The 22,999-nt window shown below is 46.0% G+C and overlaps 1 protein-coding gene across 9 annotated transcripts in view; it reads left to right on the forward strand.

The window, feature by feature from the left end:
* The first annotated feature begins 1,037 nt into the window (after positions 1-1,037).
* The window catches only part of cep126 (centrosomal protein 126), a 121,019-nt gene continuing 99,057 nt past the window's right edge, over positions 1,038-22,999 (forward strand). For all 9 annotated transcript variants that reach the window (XM_087987828.1, XM_087987831.1, XM_087987829.1 and 6 more), the window contains exons 1-2: positions 1,038-1,254; positions 5,815-5,931. In XM_087987828.1, coding sequence (XP_087843954.1) covers positions 1,226-1,254; positions 5,815-5,931 — 146 coding nt within the window. In that variant the 5' untranslated portion in view covers positions 1,038-1,225. The remainder of the gene's footprint in view (positions 1,255-5,814; positions 5,932-22,999) is intronic.

Below are 22,999 nucleotides of genomic sequence, written 5' to 3' on the forward strand. Positions count from 1 at the left end.
CCCCCTCCTCCTCCCCCTCCTCCCCCCCCTCCTCCCCCTCCTCCTCCCCCTCCTCCCCCCCCTCCCCCCCCCTCCTCCTCCTCCCCCCCCTCCCCCCCCTCCTCCTCCCCCTCCTCCCCCCCCCTCCTCCCCCTCCTCCTCCCCCTCCTCCCCCTCTCTCTCTCCCCCTCCCCCTCTCCCCCTCCTCCTCCTCCTCCTCCCCCTCCTCCCCCTCCCCCTCCTCCCCCTCCCCCTCCTCCTCCCCCTCCTCCCCCTCTCTCTCTCCCCCTCCCCCTCTCCTCCTCCCCCTCCTCCTCCCCCTCCTCCCCCTCTCTCTCTCCCCCTCCCCCTCTCCTCCTCCCCTCCTCCCCCTCCTCCCCCCTCCTCCTCCCCCTCCTCCCCCTCCCCCTCCCCATCCTCCCCCCCTCCCCTCCCCCTCCTCCCCCTCCCCCTCCCCTCCTCCCCCTCCTCCCCCTCCCCCTCCCCATCCTCCCCCTCCCCCTCCCCCTCCTCCCCCTCCCCCTCCCCTCCTCCCCCTCCTCCTCCCCCTCCTCCTCCCCCTCCTCCCCCTCTCTCTCTCCCCCTCCCCCTCCTCCCCCTCTCTCTCTCCCCCTCCCCCTCTCCCCCTCCTCCCCCTCTCTCTCCCCCTCCCCTCTCCCTCCCCCTCCTCCCCCTCCTCCCCCTCCTCCCCCCTCCCCCTCCTCCCCCTCTTCCTCCCCCTCCTCCCCCTCTCTCTCTCCCCCTCCCCCTCTCCCCCTCCTCCCCCTCTCTCTCTCCCCCTCCCCCTCTCCCCCTCCTCCCCCTCTCCCCCTCCTCCCCCTCTCTCTCCCTCTCCTCCCCCTCCTCCTCCCCCTCCTCCCCCTCCTCCTCCCCCTCCTCCTCCCCCTCCTCCCCCTCCCCCTCCTCCTCCCCCTCCTCCCCCTCCTCCTCCCCCTCCTCCCCCCTCTCTCTCCCCCTCCCCCCTCCCTCCCCCTCCCCCTCCCCTCTCTCTCTCCCCCTCCCCCCCCCCCCCAGGGCTGTGAGGAGGCAGTGACGGCCGGTTGCTAGGGGAAGCCGGCTCCTGTTCACCCTCAACACGGCGGCGGTTCTGGCCGGGCCGGGCCGGGCCTGGGGATCTCTCCGCGCTCTCTCGGCCTTTCCCCGGGAGGGGGGGTCTCAGGCCCAGCCGTGTGTGAGCTGCCGGAGCCCGGGAGGCCGCTGTGGAGTGAGGCCGCTGTCCGGCGCTGGGCTGTGAGGCGGCGTCACCATGTGGAGAGAGCGGCCTCTGTCATCGCTGTATCCCTCTGTAATGGGGGCGGGGGGTCATTGTATGTTTATCGTTTATATGTTTTAATCCACAATTCGTGGAATTGCTGTTAGTTTGTGAAAATTACACTGAGATTAATCAACGGTAAAAATAACTTCTCTACATCTGAACTTTAAACACCATCAGATCTCCCTCAACCTCTTTACTTTCAAGTAGAACTTCAGCCTCTTCAACTCAACTTTGTTAAATTTCATCATTCTGGAACCATTCTGATTCATCTTCTTTGCTTTCTTTTGAGGACTCCCAGGTTCTTCCAAAACCTGATGGTCAGAACTGTGCACGCAACATTTAAATTATTACCTAACCAGAGTTTTATTGAAATTCCAGGCTTTGACACCTCATCTCTGTCTTTATGAAGCCCAAGATCCCATACGCTTTGCAGTGTGCATTTTGCTTCCAGTAATCCAACGATGTGCAGGTGAAGTGAATTGTCCAAGCTATATTGTCCATGGTGTTAGGTGCATTAGTCAGAGGGAGTTGGGTCTGGGTGGGTTACTCTTCAGAGGGTCAGTGTGACTTGTTGGGTAGAAGGGTCTGTTTACACACTGTAGAAATCTAATCTAATTAATCTAATCAGTTACTTTGCCTGATGTGGCATAAGAAGCAAGTTAATGAGTAATATAGCATTGAAACATTTCATAACTAATATGTACAAATAATTACATTCACATGTACATCCATGTCTGGGTAAATGTTGTTATTCAGTTATAAAGAGTAGCATGTAGTACAAAGGGTAACATTCAATCAATGTATCATGCTTCAAGTGAACCAAGTTAAGTCAGACCTTTATATCACTAAGTTCTATGACATGTTGTAGTAATCATATGATCATGTCTTTTAAAGATGCACTGACATTATTATATCTCTCAAAGTTATATGTACTGATATGCATAACTGTGAGATAAGACACAACACTTTGCTAACTAATTTTCCACATATCCTGCCAGCTTCAAAGATTTATGCTATAAAAGCCCAGAAAGTTTCTCAGTCCTTTGAGTATAGGAGTTGGGACATCATGCTGAGATTGTAAAGGACATTGGTGAGGCTGTTCTGGACTACTGTGTCCACCTCCGGTCACCCAGTTATAGCAAGGATATTATTAACCCGGAGAGGGTTCAGAACCAATTTACCAAAATGTTGCCAGGTACAGAAGATTTGAGTTATAAGGAAAGGCTAAATAGTCTGAGTTTTTTTTCATGAGCATAGGAGGTTGAGAGGCAACCTGATAGAAGTTTGTAAAATAGTGAGGAATATAGATAGTCAGTGGTGGTTGTCTTCCCCCAAGGATGTGGGATTTTAAGACCCGGCGGTACATTTTTAAGGCAAGAGAAGACTTAAAAAAGACATGGACAAAAATTTTACATGGAGGGTGGTTCACATGTGGAATAAACTTCCTGAGGAAGTGGTGGACGTGGGTACAATTACAATGTTTAAAAGACATTTGAATAAGTACATGAATAGGAAAGGTTTCGGAGGAATTTGGGCCAGGAGCAGTCGGGTGAGACTAGTTTATTTTGGGATTGTGGTCAGCATAGAGTGGTTCAACAGAAGGGTCTGTTCTTGTTTGTACAACTCTGACCCTGTAAATTCCTGACAATTGTGGCAAAAGGTTCACTAACACTAAGGCTTGGAACAGGACCCCTGGACATTTCTAGAATATGTCACTGACTCTAGAATCTGATACCAGAGCATCTGGCCATTGTGATGTTGGACAGAATCAGTGACCCCTGGCTGGAGACCGTGGTACCTGGAAATTGTAGCTGAAGGTCAGTAGTCCAGTACTGGACTCAGGACCAATTGGACAATTTAATTAAAGGCCCATTCATCGGAGACAGGGTAACTGAACATTTTTAGTACAGGTTGTGGGTGAATGCAAACTGCTTACAAATGTTTGGTTGTATAAGTATTGATTTAAAATTATGCTCCCATGAAATTGACTCCCAGTGTTTCTAAGGAAGGAAGATTAATGAAAGACAGCAAAGCAAGGAAGGCTGCATAAGAAATGTTGTGCACTTCATTCATCACCAGTCCTCACCAGACCTGTGTCTACAGGTAAACATAGATCTTGGAAGTTTCTAACCAAGAGAGTTGTGGAAACTCAATCATTGAACAAGTTCAACACAGAAATCAATGGATTTCTGGAGATGAATGACATCAAGGGATATGGAAAGTGGCATTGAGGTAGATGATTAGCCATGATTAGTTGAATGGTGAAGCTAGTTCAGTTGACTGAGCAGTCTACTTCTGTTCCTTCCTATTATCGATTATTTTCAAGACTCTGGATTGACTCGTGTCCTTTGGGGATAGAAATCTGCCTCCTTATCTAGTCTGGCCTTTGTATGACTCCAGATCCACAGCCATGCGGTTAACCCTTGGAAATGGCTGAGAAAGTCAGGGATTGGGTAACAACTGCAGGCAAAACCAATGATCCCTATATCCCATAAAAGAACGAATGCGGTCAGGTGGAATTTACCCAGCCCTTGAATGGTGTCAGCAATGGTGAGAAATGTTGGAAGAAGGGTGAAATTGGAATAAGTCAGAATCTCATTGATGAAAAAATGTTCCAGTTTTCCCCTTAGAGTCTCAGCGGCAAGTTCTGATCCTTGCTAATAAGCAGCAGACACTTTATTTCTCATTTGCATCTCATTATTAGCATTATTATTCTCTGTACCCTGCAACTCTCCCCTCTCTCTCAAGAAACTGGACAGCACCAGTTCCTGATTTGAAAGTCAAAGCAGTTTCCTGGCAGATGCAACTCACCATGAGGGTGGCATGGCGGCTCAGTGGTTAGCACTGTTGCCTCACAGCACCAGGGACCTAGGTTCAATTCCCACCTCAGGCAACTGGCTGTGTGGAGTTTGCACATTCTTAAAGTGTCTGCGTGGATTTCCTCTGGGTGCTCCGGTTTCCTCCCACAATCCAAAGATGTGCAGGTCAGGTGAATTGGTCTTGCTCAATTGCCCATAGTGTTAGGTGCATTAGTCAGGGGTAAATATAGGTTAGGAGAATGGGTCTGGGTGGATTACTCTTTGGAGGGTCAGTGAGAACTTGATGGACCAAATAGCCTGTTTACTTCCTGTAGGGAATCTAATCTAATTTGCTTCATCTGGCCTCCATTTTGCTTCACCAGCATCCACCTTCCACCCACTGAGGTTGGCATTGGGAAATTACTAGCCTCATCATATTTTTCTGGCTGATCTTGGACCAATTCAGAATCCACTTCAGGACTTCATTTTAGAGCTCAGGGACATCTTTGACTTGCCTACTCTGACTGGGTTGCTTTGTTTCCAGGGACAGCCATCCAGTGCATCTTCACAAGGATGCATCTTATGGTGCTTCGATTAATTTCTTAGTACTCATTCACTTTCCTCTCACTTGGAGGCTGCCAATCTCTGTGAACTTGATCACTATTTTGCCACAGGGCAGGACAAATTCGCAGTGGTGAAGGATGAGATAAGTAAGAGCCATTGACTGAAGATGCTGCATGCAATAGTAAACTTGGCAGTTCATGAGCATTGGAAAGGTTTGTCATAGAGATTTGTGTGCAGAAACAAGATAGAGTGCAGAAGTTCCTTTGTCAGCCCTGGAAACAGCACTGACCTGGAGCCGGTATCTGTGACAGGACAACTGTCTTTGGTGCCTTGGCCTCCCCCTCTGATGGTCCTTCTTTTGATCACTCTGTTGGCCAGGGCCTCCAGGTTGTTATCTGGAAAGCAGGGTCAACTTCTCTTACTGAAAATTTCCAAGAGGACAGTATACAAGGTAGCTTCTGGCTTGAGGCATCTGAACTGTTGTGCCCCAGGCTTTAAACAGAGCACGGGTGCTTGCACACCTGAAGATTCTGATAGTGATGGGATCTTCAGGGAATGGTCACGATGGGACATCAACCATGAAACCCCCTTCAAAAGTAACAAATCTAGAAATGGGAAAACCCATAGTATAGAGACAGTAATGATCTGCTGCGGCCAAAAACGTGACAGCGCTTCTTCCAAGACCTGCTGCAGTGCTGACCTATACGGATGATGCTGTCAAGAGGCTTGGATCGTAAATGTCCTCAAATTTCAATTACAGCACTATCTTTTCATAACCAACACTAAACTGGACACAGGTATTGAGTTACTGTGTCAATTACCTGCACACTAATACTTGAACCTTTGTTTTACTTGACATTTTTCCTTTTCACCCTCTTTCCTTCCAAACTTTGGGTTAAGCATTTTCTCTGAATCTTACCTAAGACTGGAAGACAGTTCCTTTTATATTCATTGTAAGTGCTCCCAGCTCATGATCAAATCCAGACTGAAACCCCTGTGTCTACAGTTAAGAAAATTGGAGAATAAAAAGTATATTTCAGTTAAACCTGCAAAGCACCTCTTTCAAACAAGGTGATAGCAAAATGGACACATTGGGAAAAACAGCATTCCAATTCTTGACTTAAAGAAACATGTTCAATATCTTAGCTAGATATATCATTTTGAGAAATATGCACTGGCTGTTATTCCTGTTTTATTCTTAACTCCCATTTATGGTAGAAATATAAAAACACAACTGGAAGGACTGGATGAAGAACGACAAAGATTATCAGAGGAACAAAAACTAAACCGAGCCAAAGTTCGTAAACTTTCTTTGCAGACAATCAGAAGACGCAAGTAAGTACAGTATAAAGAATCCACAACAACAAGATGAATGCCGTTTGATCTTCAGGAATAAAGCTACTTGGGGGTTTTACACTTTTTGCAGATAAATATCATTTGTCAAATTTTGCTAGATTTTGTTGTCAAATTGACCTTTCTTTGTGTATTACATGCTGCTTCCAGGCCAGCGTGATATGGGCAGAAAGCCTTGCTAACTTCTGGGATTCCCGTTGAGTTTTCCTGCATCGCTTGTTCGAAATGCCTTTCCTACCTGCGTACTAAGTTCAGGAAACAAAAACAGAAATTACTGGAAAAATCTCAGCAAGTCTAGCAGCATCTGTGGAGAGAAATCAGTTAATGTTTCTGGTCCAGTGACTTTTCTTCATAATTGTCAGTTCTACTTCACATTGCTACATTTGCCTCCAACCCCTTTTTTTTTCAGATTGATACTTTAATTTATGAATTGCACTATTTTCAACATTTGGATTGTCCTGAATTCCATTTTGTGCTTTTTTTTATAATATATTTTTATTAAGAAAAAATAGATTTTAAAATATTACAAAAATACAAAACAATGCAATTCAAAATAGTACAAAACTAAACCCAAATAATAAAAAAAATTACCCAACCCACCCTCCTATATGAATGTATAAACATATATAGAGAAGTATAAAATTAAAGAAAAACCTAAACTAGCTATTTAACTAACTAAATAAATACCTAACAACAAACAAATAAATAGTAATAACTCAGCCCAGCCAAACAAAACACTCATACATTCACAGTTCCTCCTCCCTGGATATTGGACTCATGAAACACAATAGTTACGGCTATATAAAAGCCCTTGTTAGTGTGGTAGATAAATTTGTGTCCAGGTATTTCAAAAACGGTTGCCATGTCTTGTAAAAATTCTCAGTTTTGTGGTGTACCATATTTGTGAGAAAATCCAGGGGAATATGCTCCATAACAATCTTCCGCCAAACCGACAGGCCTGGGGGGTTTTCTGATATCCCACCTAGCAAGATATCCTTCCTTGCACAGAATGTAAGAATATTGAAAAGTTTTTCCTTATGCAAGTCTGCAGGAAATACAATGGGTAGGCCCAAAAGGAGCGAAATAGGGTCCTTCTCCACCCCTACACCTAAAATCCTCTCCATTGCACCCACCACAGCGCTCCAATATGTTTGAAGTCTGTCACAAGACCAAAGACAATGGGTAAGAGTACCCGTACAGACCTTGCACTTGAGACATGCTGAAGATACCCCTAGTTTAAATTTTGACAAATAGTCTGGGGCTAAGTGGACCCTGTGGAGAATCTTCAACTGTAAAGCATGGGTCCTATTGCAAATTGATATCTTATTTGCATTCTCCCAAATATCCTCCCATGCCTCTGAAGAAACTTCAACACCCAGCTCTCTTTCCCACATCTTGCAGAGTCGATCAGACTCATCTGAGGTGGCACCCCCCAATTGGTGATATAGAGTACTGACAGAGAGTGTACTCTTAGCCCTTAGTACCCCTCTTTCTATGTCAGATTTGTAGGGATCAGTCAAAAGTGTGGTCTTTTTTTGAATAAAATCCCTAACTTGAAAAAAACCGAAGAGGTCTCTATTAGGTAACTCGTACTTCTGTACTAACTGATCGAAGGACATCATTACATCTCCCTCAAATAAATCACCAATGCAAGATATACCTCTAGCTGCCCAATGTTTAAATCCTGAGTCTATCATACCTGGTTGAAAACTCGGCATACCTACTAAAGGTGTAAACAAAGATATTTTGCCAATATTACCTTCCCTCTGCCGAATTGCCCTCCATGATTTAACAATATTGATGACTATTGGGTTTTGGCAATATTCCCTAACTGTCCTCACCTTGTCCAAAAACAGCAAACTGGTAAGGGGGCACCTTGCTTGGGAGACTTCAATATCTAGCCATATTGAAAGAGGGTCCCCACAAACCCAATCACTTACGTAGGTCAAGAGCATGCTTAATTGGTAATTTTTAATGTCCGGAAGGTCTACTCCCCCCCAATCTGTGAGGCAACTGTAGTTTGGCTAATTTAATGAGGGGCCGTTTACGGTGCCAGATAAAGGAGCTGAACCAACCGTTCAGTCTCCTGAGTGTTTGTTTATATAAAATCAGGGGGAGCATCCGTATAGGGTATAGCAAACGAGGGAGAATATTCATCTTAATAAGCGCTATCCAACCCAACCATGAGACTGGAAGTGCCTCCCATCTTTGGAGATCTTGTTTAATTTTTTCAAATAATTGAGTAAAATTGGCTTTGAACAGCCAATCCAGAACTGGAGTAATGAATATGCCCAAATACACAAACCCCCCTGTGACCACCTAACTGGGAATTCATAGTCATTCTCAAGAGCCAACTCTTTCGTAAGACCACCCATAGGCATAGCCTCTGATTTAGCAAAATTAATCTTATACCCTGAAAAACCGCCAAACGCATGAATGCATTGTATCAGGCAAGGTACTGAGACTACTGGATTTATCAATAAAATTAAAACATCGTCTGCATACAGCGAGATCTTATGTAATTTGGACCCCACCTCTGGAGCTGATATATTGAGATCCCCACGAATGGCCTCTGCCAACGGTTCAATCACCAACGTAAAAAGTAATGGTGAAAGGGGACAGCCCTGCCAGCTGCCCCTAGAAATATCAAAATTGCTTGATCGTACCCTGTTGGTAATGATCGCAGCGAGAGGTACACTGTAGAGAACCTTTACCCATCTTATGAAAACTTCGCCCAGACCAAACCGGTCTAGAGTATAGAAAAGGTACGGCCAGTCAACTCGGTCAAATGCCTTCTCTGCATCTAAAGAAATCACCAATCCCTGTATTGACTGCTGTTGGCATGCTTGAATTACGTTAAGCAGCCTCCTAACGTTATTGGAGGATCTGCGACCCTTTATGAAGCCCGTCTGATCCTCTTTAATAATAAGGGTAACACAGTCTCCAGCCTTAACGCAAGAGCCTTAGAGAGGATCTTAAAGTCCACATTTAAGAGCGAGATGAAGCACAGTCTTCCGGATCCTTCCCTTTTTTTAAGGATAAGTGAAATATTGGCCTCTCTCAGAGATGGTGGGAGACAAACATGACTGTATGAATCATTAAACATATTCAGCATCATTAAACATATTCAGTATACTTATAAATTCCTTATAGAATTCACTGGGAAGTCCATCAGGACCGGACGCCTTTCCACTCTGAAGCTGCCTCACAGCTTCCTGCACTTCTTGCTCTGATAATGGGGCATTGAGAAAGGACTGTTGTTCGGGAGTCACACCCGGGAACTTCAGATCTCTAAAAAAGGATTCCATTTTGGCCTGCCCCTCCTCACAATTCTCAGACTGATATAACTTAGGGTAGAATCTCTGGAACGCCACGTTAATCTTTTTAGAATCACATGTTAGGTTCCCAGACCCTTCCCTAATCGCTGTAATGGTTTGTGGGGCACTTCTCTTTCTGGCAAGGTATGCTAAGTATTTGCCTGGCTTGTCACCATGCTCGTATAATCTTTGCTTTGCAAAAGCCAGCTTCTTCTTTGCCGTCTGCGTGAGCACGGAATTTAGTGCAGACCGCAGTGCCGTAATCCTCTGTAGTTTGACCAACGAGGGTCTGTCAAAATAGGCCTTCTTGGCTGCCTTCAACCATGCTTCAAGGAGATGTTGCTGCTCACCCTTCTGCCGCTTCCTACTGGTGGAATATGAAATAACTAATCCTCTGGCATAAGCTTTGGCAGTTTCCCAGAGAACGGATGAGCTATCAACCGAGCCTATGTTGATGTCTAGGAATGCCTGAAATTCCCTAGAGAAATACTCTGTCCATGAGAATAAAGGGGTCCATTCGCCAGTACCTTGAATCCACTGTAACATCCTTAATTTTAACCATGAGGTACACTGGAGCATGATCAGAGATGGCAATATTACCAATCGTACAGGATGCCACCAGATCCAGGGTTACTGCAGGGGTCAGAAAAAAATCAATCCTCGTGTGACATCTGTGCATATTGGAGAAAAATGTGAAATCCCTACCTGTAGGGTGGCGACATCTCCCTAAGAGAGGAGATGTCACCAATCCTAATTCCCCACACAAACCCAATAACTGTTTAGTTTTTGCAGAGGGTATCAAGGGACCTTTAGGCAACCTGTCTACTCTGGGGTCCATGAGGCAGTTAAAATCTCCCCCTATAATGATGTGCCGAGACTTGAGACATATCAGTTTAGAAAAAGCATCTACCAAGAATTTAAGAGGATGAGCTGGGGGACAATAAACATTTAAAATGCCATATTCTTCCCCATTTATTAAGACTTTAAGAACTATAAACCTCCCGTATCTGTCTTTAACACATTCCAACAATTTAAATGAGAGATTTTTCCTTACCAATATAGCCACTCCCCTACTGGTATTAAATGATGAAAAATAAACTCGGTCAAAGCCATTCTGCTGTAATTTCAGATGCTCCTTGTCATCCAAATGTGTCTCCTGTAACAAAGCAATATCCACCTTCTCCTTTCTAAGACTCAAGAGTACCTTCTTCCTCTTATATGGTGAGTGACTTCCCTTGATATTCCAGGTGCACCATTTAATCAAATCATTAGCCATAATCTTCTGCAATTACATTTAAATTCCAGAGAGGAGGAACCCGAACCACAAATTGCTGAGCCTTAGTATTGCATGGTCCACCAAATGTAAAAACTACATGAGCTAAAACCACTACATTTAACAAACATACAAAATTATTATAAATAAAAAACAACAAAAATCAGAAAACAAACTAACATATAAAGCGCCAATAGCGCTGAGTAGGGGAACTCATCCCCTGCCCGGAGGGGGCAACTACCCGTCCCGAACTGCCCATAAATAGGCATCTAACCATCTCAACCACCTTCACTTCTCCCAGCTAGAACCGCATCACAAGCACAAGCTAAAAAGAATAAACACCCCATAGAATATCAATATGAATAAAAAAACATTCTTTTATAAAAAAAGGTGGAATAAATACCCCACCCATCCTTTGGTATGTTCTAACTTAGAAATTTAAAATGTACATCTTAACTACTGCCAGACATAGTTTGAACCAAATTATTATCAATAGAGGGAAAAAAAGGGGAAAAACAAAGCTCCAACCAGATTTCCTCCATTTCTTTTACAGAATGATAAACGCATACCCAAGCAACAATGTTTATACATACTACAATTGTTTAAATTAGGTTGGTTTGTCCACAAAGTCTCTTGCCTTCTCCGATGTGTCAAAGAGATGCATGGATCCATCTAAGGTGATCCGAAGCACTGCCGGATATCTCAGGGAGTACTGAATCCCAAGCTCCTTCAATCTTCTCTTGACACCATCATACGATTTTTGTTTCTGGATCACCGCCGCTGAAAAGTCATGAAGAAACATGATCTTAGACCCCTCGTAAATTAGGGCCTTTGGATCCTTCCCCTGGAGTCTGGAAGCCTCCATGACTCTCTCCTTATCCCAGTAATGATGGAACCGCACCAGCAAAGGACGAGGGCGTTGACTTCGACCCGACCTCTGTGCTGCGACCCGGTAAGCCCTCTCTATCTTCAATCCTCTCATGCCAGTCTCCAAGTCAAGGAATTTCGGAAGCCAATCTTCAACAAATTCCGCAGGCAGCTCACCTTCCTTACCCTCAGGCAGAACGATGATCCGAATGTTTTTTCTCCTGCCCCTGTTTTCAAGATCATCCACTTGGTCACGCAAATTACGAACCTGCGTCTTCAGGGCTTGGATCTCTTCCTTGAATGAACTGGCATCAGCTTCCACCTCTGTGACCCTGTGCTCCACCTCATCCATCCTCTTCTCCAGGTCTCCTAGCTGCTGCTCATGCTTCTGCAGCATGAGTGAGACTGGAGCCAGCTTCTCTTCAATCTGTTTCCCTAACATCTCGCGAGATTTTGAGAGCTGGTTCACCAGGTCATGGAGAGTAATCGGCTCCGAGGCTCCTGCAGGCTGAGCTGCAGGCCCGGCCTCAGATACTCCTCCCTTTTTAGGCATTTCTGGACAGCTGAAAATACAGGTAAGTCAATTTTTAAATGTTTCTTGGGGCTCCACGATCTTTCCAACGCCGCAAGAAATCCTGATGACCTGGGTTGGGTGGGTTAAAGGACCATCCTGCTGCGATGCGAAGCTCTGCAGTGTGATCTTCTCAGATCGTCGCCATCTTAGATCCCTCCTCCAATCCCTTTTTAACTTGGTTTCGTTCAATTCTCCTTTTCCATTATTCCACTATTCCATGACTGAGGTTTTTGAAGAGGATTGATGAGGGCAGAGCGGTGAATGTGACCTATATGGACTTCAGTAATTTGTTCGACAAGGTTCCTCGTAGTAATCTGGTTAGCAGGGTTAGATCACATGGAATACAGAGAGAACTAGCCACTTGGATAGAGAACTAGCTCTAGACAAAGGGTGCTAGTGGAGGATTGCTTTTCAGACTGAAGGCTTGTGACCAGTGGTGTGCCACAAGGATCGGTGCTGAGTCCACTACTTTTTGTCATTTATATAAATGCCTCAGATGTGAACATAGGAGGTGAACATTAGTAAGTTTGCATGACACCAAAATTGGAGGTGTAGTGGATAGTGCAGAAGGTTACCTCAAATTACAATGGGATCTTGACCAGATGGGCCAATAGGTTGAGGAGTGGCAGATGGAGTTTAATTTAGGTAAATATGAGGCGCTGCACTTCGGAAAAGCAAACCAGGCAGGACTTAAACACTTCATGGTAAAGTTCCGGGGAGTGTTGCTGAACAAAGAGACCTTGGAGTGCAGGTTCATAGTTCCTTGAAAGTAGAGTCTCAAGGTAGATAGGTTGGTGAAGAAGGCATTTGGTCAGAGTATTGAGTACAGGAGTTGGGAGATCATGTAAAAGACAACTGGATGGGTATATTAATAGGAAAGATCGAGAGGTGTTGTGGGGAAATCACCAGTCTCGGAGTCAGAATTGGGATTCAATGACGGAGTTTATTGTACAAAGAAACCAGAGCTCCAGGGAGAGAGAGGGACTTCTGGCAGCACGGCTGTCAGCTGTGAGCCTTCTCTCCCCCTCGGAGCACATGTCACAATGTTTTATACATTTCATGGTATAATGGTCCAGGTATCGGGTCTTTGTTGGTGCAGCATGGTCTGTTTACAGAAAACATTACAGAGTCATTGTCAGTTTCAGCAGCTACGCAGAAGTCCATTGCTGCAGGAATTGGTCGTGATCGTTCTTCCTGAGAAGGAAGATCGTTTTGCAAATCGAAGGTATTAATACTTGTACACAAGCAGTATCAGGCAGTTAACATTTCTATTGAAGGTGGTGGCTGGGCTCAGACACTTCGGTGGGCAGTAGATGTTACTGATGTGTATTCTTTCCTCCACCCACCTTAAACTAATTATCTCTGTTCTGTGTCTATTGTGCTGGTATCCTGTTGGCCTCAGGCAGTATCTATGTGTGCTTTGCAGCGGCTAGCTTGTGTCTGTGTGCCCCGTGTCAGCATGCCCTGTGTCAACTCCACTTCACTCTCCCCTTTGTGGTCAAGGAGGTGACTTCGGAGATCTCCCGCAGACCACCCAACTCACATATGGAGGTAGACCTTTTCTAAGGTCTCCCCAGATCGAGGGGTGTCAAGGAGTGCGAGTTTCACTGGGGGCTCTTCTGTGGTGACACTTGCTCCTGACACGGCCCGCTTCAGGAGCACCTTACGGCAAAGGTTATACACCTGAGGCCTCGGCAGAATACCAGTATAAGTGATATAAGGAGAGCAATCCCGTGTGCCAAATAGGGTCCCCAGGATTTGCCTATCAGCCATTCTAGCCAGCTCTCTCCTCCTACCGCTCCTTGTCTGAAGTCATCTAGCTGGTCCCGAATATTTTTGATCGCCTGTGTAATATTATAAGTATCGTTAATGACATGGGTTATACACTGTCACAAATGATTTGTACATACTCCCCTTTACTGGGCTGACTGATAATCCACCGTGTAATGTGTCTGCTGTGCGTAAAATCTGAGTTCAACCAATTCACCATTGATTGCTTGTAGAGCCTTTGGTGTATTGTTCCCTAAGATTGTCAATCCACACACAATATAGTTTTGGTTTTTAGCGCTGACGACCCCTGCTGCTCTCCCCGCCAAAGACAGAGATCCCAAAAATCTGTATCCCAATGATGATCCCAGCATGGTAGGGATCTGCTAATCAGAGCAGAATTCCTGGTTGATGGAGCAGGTTGCTATCCTTCTCTGAACATGTCCCCAGCTGAGGCATGATACAGTGAGGGCTCCTATCATTCCTACTGCGAAAAGTTTCAGGAGGTTTGATGTGTCGGTAGTATAAATCCCCTTAAATAAAAAATTGAATTCCTTCGCTGCCCAGTAGGATACAGTGTCCTGTTCCTGGGCCTGTTTATCTACCCATCTTGCCTCTGACTCCCCATTTGTTGCCCCCAGCTGGTAGGTATCTAATGGGTATGTCCATGTGGCAGAGCTTATGTGAGTGCCATTGCACTGTCCACATATAAACTGTCTTCCCGTGGTCGCGTTCAAGCATGCCCATTCGCTGTAGGTGCAGGTAAGTTATCTTCGGGTGATTGTACAGTGCTGGTGAGTACATTTTGTCTGCATGCATGAACTGTTTCTAGATACCAGGGCATAAATACATCTCCATCCCTATCCCATGAAACAGAGTGGGTAATCAGGGATGTTTAAATAGGTCTTTCCCTCCCTCTGTTGGGGTGCCTGACCCTATGGGCCAGTGGACATGACCAATTCCACAGACCTACCCTGGAGTCTCCTTATTTATTTTCCTAGCTGTCCCTTACATGGCATGTCCGAGGTATCTATTGTGTATAAGTCGCGAGGGGTGCACACAGGGGTGGCCACAAATAGGGATTCGACCAGTCACACCAGTGGGTAACAGACTGTTCGGTTCCCATGTAAACTTAGGTGGGTTTTGTAAAAGGGGTTATCCTCAAATCCTGACAGGCCTCCAGCTATCACAACATTTAAAAACAGTAATATATACTCAAAGTTTGTGAGAAGATTTGTAGCTCGGGTGCTCGTTGCTGTGGTTCTGTTCACCGAGCTGGAAGTTTTTGTTGCAAACGTTTCGTCCCCTGTCTAGGTGACATCCTCAGTGCTTGGGAGCCTCCTGTGAAGCGCTCCTGTGGTGTTTCCTCCGGCATATATAGTGGCCTGTCCCTGCCGCTTCCGGTTGTCAGTTTCAGCTGTCCGCAGTAGTGGCCGGTATATTGGGTCCAGGTCGATGTGTTTGTTGATGGATGAGTGCCATGCTTCTAGGAATTCCCTGGCTGTTCTTGTTTGGCTTGCCCTATAATGGTAGTGTTGTCCCAGTCGAATTCATGTTGCTTGTCGTCTGCATGTGTGGCTACTAGGGATAGTTGGTCGTGTCGTTTCGTGGCTAGTTGATGTTCATGAATGCGGATCATTAGCTGTCTTCCTGTTTGTCCTATATAGTGTTTTGTGCAGTCCTTGCATGGGATTTTGTACACTACATTAGTTTTGCTCATGCTGGGTATCGGGTCCTTCGTTCTGGTGAGTTGTTGTCTGAGGGTAGCTGTTGGTTTGTGTGCTGTTATAAGTCCTAGTGGTCGCAGTAGTCTGGCTGTCAGTTCAGAAATGTTCCTGATGTATGGTAGTGTGGCTAGTCCTTTGGGTTGCGGCATGTCCTCGTTCTGTTGTCTTTCCCTTAGGCATCTGTAGATGAAATTGCGCGGGTATCCGTTTTTGGCGAATACCTTGTATAGGTGTTCCTCTTCCTCTTTTTGCAGTTCTGGTGTGCTGCAGTGTGTTGTGGCCCTTTTGAATAGTGTCTTAATGCAACTTCGTTTGTGTGTATTGGGGTGGTTGCTTTCATAGTTCAGGACTTGGTCTGTGTGTGTGGCTTTCCTGTGTACCTTTGTGGTGAATTCTCCGTTCGGTGTTCTCTGTATCATCACGTCTAGGAATGGGAGTTGGTTGTCCTTTTCTTCCTCTCTCGTGAATCGGATTCCTGTGAGTGTGGAGTTGATGATCAGGTGTGTTTTCTCTATTTCCGTGTTTTTAATGATTACAAAGGTGTCATCAACGTATCTGACCCAGAGTAATATATACTCGAGTATGTACATGATTAAAGTTAAATGAGGTTAATAGTCAGTGTCCCTTTTTTTTACAATGGTACCTGGAAGTCGGCAACAGTAGGTGATTTCTGTGTCTTGTCAGCAGTTTGATCTGTGCCTTTAGGTGGTTTGCTTGGTTGTGGTCTCGGTGCTCTCCCCTTAGTCATTGTCTTGCTCGCAGTTCCTGTCTGTGCCTGGGGGCTTGGTCAATCATAATTGGTTCATTTACAGGAGTACTTATACGATTTAAGTTGGGTCCAGTACAGACACAGGTGTCCCCACTGATTATAACTTCATACGGCCCATTCCATTTTGGGGCAAAGCCTGGTTTGTCAGGCAGAGTTCATACAAGGACATGGCTCCCAGCTGCTGGGACCTCACGGAAGGTTTCGAGTTCCCCTGCCTTATCCTTTTGCTCTTGTCTCTCAGTTACCAATGTTTGCATCCCTTTTAGTTGGGTGCTTAATTCCAGTACATATCTCCAAATTTTGTCTTTTAGCAGACCTACATCGGTTCTACCTTTTATCATAGTCTCTGGTAATGCATTGCTCGCCTGATCATTAATTTGTAAGGTGTTAGTCCGGTTGCCTGATTCGTGATGGCTCTTAATTTCATTAGTATGGCTGGCAGCACTTCGGCCCGTGTCCTCCCTGATGTCTGTATGGCCTTAGCTAAAGCATTTTTTAAGGGTTTTGTTCATTCTCTCCACCATCCCTGAGCTCTGGGGGTGAAAGGAGATATGAACGTTTTGTTTTATCCCTAATACCAGCATACAATTTTCATAACTTTGCCTGTGAAATGTGTCCCTTGATCAGTGTCGATCTGTGGGGGTATTCCTCCCCCTCCCACCTCGGGATTACCTGGCTACAGCAGTAACAGTACAGTTTTCGGTGGGGAATGCCTCTATCCACAAGGTGAACCCATGATGACCAGGCAGTATGTTTTCCCACGGGAAGGTGGTAGTAGCCCTGTGAAATCCATTTGGAGGTGTTCCCAGGGTCCCCGGCCTTTGTTGCTAACCCATCCTAACTTTTATGGGTCTACCTGGGTTGTGCTGTGTCCAAACCACGCATCTGTGGCAATGTTTGGCTATATCCCTTCCCATTCCCTTGACTTGCTATCATAGCTTCCCTGCCTGTATGTAAGAGCCCGTGGTGCAGTTTGAACAAGGTGTTTTGTCTGCACGCTGGTGCTACCACCTTGTCCACTTGCCTCCAGACACTGGTCCTCCCCTTTAAGTGCTCCTTGCAGTTTCCATCTCTCTTTCCCCTTCCTGCGGGGTGTCCTCCTGCAGCTGCTGTATGTGAATGGCATCTTCCATTAGTTCTGTTGTTATTATTGGAACCTCATCGACGATTTCCTGCTGTAAGGCTTGCTGGGCTGCTCGGTTTGCGGCTGGGTTCCCTTTACATTGCAGCCAGCCTGGACTGTCTTTCCCTGGCTCCTTTAGGTGCGCTTTGATTTTTATTACTGCAGCCTCTTTTGGCTGTTCGCTGGTGCTCAGCAGTGCTTGGATTCTTGACTGGTGTTTGATGGGGGTTCCCCCAGCGGTGGTGAATCCTCTTCTCCCCCATGCAACCATGTAGTCATGTACAACTCCAGAGGCATATTGCCTATCTGTATAAATGTTCACAATTCTCCCCTTCGTAGCTCAAATGCTTTGGTTAGTGCTACTATCTCTACTACTTATGCGGACTGACGTCCATCAATCCTTCCTGACATAACTGCCTCTAGTTTATTGTTTACCACAGCCCATCCTGTGCAGGGCGACCCCACTATATATTTCCGTGACCCATCCATGAAGAGGATCACCTTGGCTGTGTCGAGGGGGGTATCCTTTACCCTACCCCTATCTTCATCCCCATACATGTGTCAGTAATTGTGTGGTTCCCGTGTCCCGAATTCCCTCGGCTGGGGAATTTTCTCCCGTATCCCTAACTATTACCACGGACTGACTTGGTGGTAGGAGAGCTGCCTCCCACTTTGCCCTTCTCATATTGGAAACGGCCCTCAGCTTTCCAGTGTTTAACATTTCCATTCAGGTGTGTTTGGTTTGGAGGATGACATTCCCTGCCATTACTATGGGTTCGCTGACCCTCACAACCCAAGCAGCACAGTCTAAGGCCGCTGTGCATCTGGACAGCCCGGTGACTACTGGCCCTTCTGTGATAGAGGAATGCCCTATGGGTCTTCTCCTGCCACCATGGCCCTGTGTGACCACTGCAGAGTGAAATCCTCCCTCACTATTACAATGTACGTGGAAGTCCTTACTGGGATCTGGCAGCCTGGGGGCCGATATTAACCGAGTTTTTTGCTCACTGTAAACCTCTTCCTGTTCCGATCCCCAGGTCACACTTTCCAGAATGGGCTTGCCCCTTTGATTAGTTTTTGAATCAGTTCAGCCAATTTTGTGAACTCTGGTATAAATCTCCGGCTATAGTTAAATAGCCCCAAGACCTTTTTGACTCTCCTTACAGTAAAGGATCATAGTATTTTCTGAATTGCCTTCATTCAATCGCTTGGCAGTTCCTTGAGTCCCTGGGATATAAGGTGTCCCAGGTATAGGACTTGTGCTTTGTCCAATTTGTGCTTTTGTAGGGCTGACTTTAACCCTGCAGCTGCCAGCTCGTGCAACACGGGGTATAAAGCTTCCTTGTGTCCTGATTCAGACACTGAAGCAGTAAGGATATCGTCCAGAAGGTACAGCAGTGCTTCCTTCTGGTACATCTATTTTGTTGAGGATGTCCCTCATCACTCTGTAATAAATAGTGGGGCTGTTGTGGAACCTTTGTGGTAGGTGAGTCCATGTGTACTGCCAGTTCCTTACTGTGAAGGTGAATTTATTCAGGGATGCAGGTTATAGCGGGATGGACCAGAATCCATTGGCTATGTCTAATTCTGTGAAACTTTTGTGCTCAAGGGCCAATGCGTTTAGAATTGTGGAGGGGTCTGCTCCAATAGGATGAAATTTGGGGGTGACCTTGTTTAGCCCTGTATAGTCAATGGTGAGTCTGTCGCTCCCATCAGGCTTTATTACTGGCCATGTTGGGGAATTGGCTGTACTTGTGGTTTCTCTCAGGATTCCCTGTTTCACTAGTCCTTTCACTATCTTCACAACTGCTTTCTCTGCTTCAGGCTTGATTAGATACTCCCGGTGGGGCTTATGCTCAGATCTGGGCACCATTATAGGGTCTACATAGAACATAGAAGAATACAGCGCAGTACAGGCCCTTCGGCCCTCGATGTTGCGCCGATCCAAGTCCACCTAACCTACACTAGCCCACTATCCTCCATATGCCTATCCAATGCCCGCTTAAATGCCCATAATGAGGGAGAGTCCACCACTGCTACTGGCAGGGCATTCCATGAACTCACGACTCGCTGAGTAAAGAACCTACCCCTAACATCTGTCCTATACCTACCCCCCCTTAATTTAAAGCTATGCCCCCTTGTAATAGCTGACTCCATACGAGGAAAAAGATTCTCACTGTCGACCCTATCTAAACCCCGAATCATTTTATACACCTCTATCAAGTCACCCCTAAACCTTCTATTCTCCAATGAAAACAACCACAAGTGCCTCAGCCTTTCCTCATACGATCTTTCTACCATACCAGGCAACATCCTGGTAAACCTCCTCTGCACCCGTTCCAGTGCCTCCACATCCTTCCTATAGTATGGCGACCAAAACTGCACACAATACTCCAGATGTGGCCGCACCAGAGTCTTATACAACTGCAACATGACCTCAGTACTCCGGAACTCAATTCCTCTACCAATAAAAGCCAGTACGCCATATGCCTTCTTCACCGCACTATTTACCTGGGTGGCAACTTTCAAAGATTTGTGTACATGGACACCAAGATCCCTCTGCTCATCCACACTACCAAGTATCCGACCGTTAGCCCAGTACCCCATCTTTTTATTACTCTTACCAAAGTGAATCACCTCACACTTAGCTACATTGAACTCCATTTGCCACCTTTCTGCCCAGTTCTGCAGCTTATCTATATCCCGCTGTAACCTGCCACATCCTTCCTCACTGTCTACAACTCCTCCGACTTTCGTATCATCCGCAAACTTGCTCACCCAACTTTCTAACCCCTCCTCCAGGTCATTTATAAAAATGACAAACAGCAATGGTCCCAAAACAGATCCTTGCGGAACACCGCTAGTGACGGCACTCCAAGATGAACCTTTGCCATCAACTACTACCCTCTGTCTTCTTCCAGCCAGCCAACTGCTAATCCAAACCTCCAACTCACCCTCAATGCCATACCTCCGTATTTTTTGCAGTAGTCTACCATGGGGAACCTTATCAAACGCCTTACTAAAATCCATATACACCACATCTACTGCTTTCCCCTCGTCCACCTCCTTAGTCACCTTCTCAAAGAATTCAATAAGGTTTGTGAGGCACGACCTGCCCTTCACAAAACCATGCTGACTATCCTTGATCACATTATTCCTATCCAGATGTTCATAAATCCTATCCCTTACAATTCTCTCTAAGATTTTGCCCACAACAGAAGTGAGACTCACCGGCCTATAGTTACTAGGGTTATCCCTACTCCCCTTCTTGAACAAGGGAACCACATTTGCTAGCCTCCAATCTTCTGGCACTACTCCTGTAGACAACGAGGACATAAAAATCAAGGCCAATGGCTCTGCAATCTCCTCCCTTGCTTCCCAGAGAATCCTAGGATAAATGCCATCAGGCCCAGGGGACTTATCTATTTTCACCCTTTCCAGAATTTCCAACACCTCTTCTCTACATACCTCAAAGCCATCCATTCTACTTAATTGTGACTCAGTACTCACATTGACAACAATGTCCCGTTCCTCATTGAATACTGACGAAAAGTATTCATTCAGTGTCTCCCCAATCTCTTCAGCCTCCACACGCAACTTCCCACTACTATCCTTGACTGGACCTATTCCTACCCTAGTTATTCTTTTATTCCTGACATACCTATAGAAAGCCTTAGGGTTTTCCCTAATCCTACCAACTAAGGACCTTTCATGTCCCCTCCTTGCTGCTCTTAGCTCTCTCTTCAGGTCCTTCCTGGCTACCTTATAACTCTCAATCGCCCCAATTGAACCTTCACGCCTCATCTTTACATAGGCCGCCCTCTTCCATTTAACAAGGGATTCCAATTCCTTATTAAACCACGGCTCCCTCGCACGACCCTTTCCTCCCTGCCTGACGGGCACATACTTATCAAGGACACTCAATAGTTGCTCCTTGAACAAGCTCCACATATCAATTACACCCTTGCCTTGAAGCTTACTTTTCCAGGCCACACATCCTAAGTCATGCCTCACAGCATCATAATTTCCCTGCCCCCATCTATAACTCTTGCCCTGTAGTGCACACTTATCCCTCTCCATCACCTGAGTAAAAGTCACCGAATTGTGGTCACTGTCCCCAAAGTGCTCACCTACCTCTAATTCTAACACCTGGCCTGGTTCATTACCCAGAACCAAATCCAGTATGGCCTCACCTCTTGTTGGCCTATCTACATATTGTGTCAGGAAACCCTCCTGCACACATTGGACAAACACTGACCCATCTAACGAACTTGAGCTATAGCTTTCCCAATTAATATCAGGAAAGTTAAAGTCCCCCATAACAACCACCCTATTACTTTCACTCTTCTCTTGAATCATCCTCGCAATCCTTTCTTCTACGTTTCTAGGACTATTAGGAGGCCTGTAAAAAACTCCTAACAGGGTGACCTCACCTTTCCTATTCCTAACCTCAGCCCAAACTACCTCAGATGGCGAGTCTTCATCCATCGTCCTTTCCACAGCTGTAATACTATCTTTGACAAGCAATGCCACACCTCCCCCTCTTTTACCCCCACCTCTGACCCTACTAAAACATTTAAACCCTGGAACCTGCAACAGCCAATCCTGTCCCTGTTCTACCCATGTCTCCGTAATAGCCACAACATCGAAGTCCCAGGTACCAACCCACGCTGCAAGTTCACCTACCTTATTTCGTATACTTCTTGCATTGAAGTATACACACTTCAAACCACTTTCCTGTTTACAGGCACCCTCCTTTGAAATTGATGCCATATTCCTAACCTCCCTACACTCCAGGTCCTGCACCCTAAAGCTACAGTCTGGGTTCCCATACGGTCTATCTTGACTAAACCTGTGTCTCGCTTTGTCTCTGCCTATGCTTCAGGGATGGAGGTGCAGATGGCTCCGAGTCCCCCCTTTTCGAGGTGACAGTCCCTACTGGTGGCTGTATCTACTTTAATCGTCTTCAGGTGACTTGTAAGGTTCCTGCTCTCGGTCTTTTGACCATCCTGTTTCGGCCAGATCAAATTTTCCTCTTGCACAGTCAGTTAAGACTTCGTATTCCTTCATGAGGTTGTTACCCATTATGGTGCCTTCATTATTATGGCGTACATAAAATCTCACAGGGAAATATATGACGTTGATTTCCATGAGGGTAGTCTCGCTTAAGTAAGCAGTGTCTTATCTCCTCCTACCCTGGTAAGGCGGATCATTTTGTTTGTGTGGGGTAATGGTAAGTTGGTGATAGATATGGCTGTTCCTGTGTCTACCAACCTTTCACACTTTCTACCTCCAACTACTGTGGGCACGTAAATCCTCCCCTCTCTCTTACCCTTATGAACAGGGTTAGCTGGTTGTCAGCTCTGTGGACCTCGGGAATCCCGTGTTTCCGCGGTATTCTGGGTAGTGTTTGGGAGACCCCATGCTTTTCCCAGCATCCTGCCTCTGTATGCCCTGCTCTGTTGGAGTGGCTGCAGTATTTTATGTTGTTCCTTATCCTATTCTCTGCTTGTGGGGCTCGACAGTCTCTGGTAAAGTGTCCCTGTGAGGATAATTTGGTTCTGCCTTCACCTCCGTTCCGGTAGGCTGCTCTGTCGGGGTTTGTTTTTATTGCGGGAGCTTCTGCCTCCTGC

This window comes from Chiloscyllium plagiosum, unplaced genomic scaffold (genome assembly GCF_037043375.1).
Source record: "Chiloscyllium plagiosum isolate Xiang-an unplaced genomic scaffold, Cpla_swu_hap1 HiC_scaffold_6, whole genome shotgun sequence".
Lineage (NCBI taxonomy): Eukaryota > Metazoa > Chordata > Chondrichthyes > Orectolobiformes > Hemiscylliidae > Chiloscyllium > Chiloscyllium plagiosum.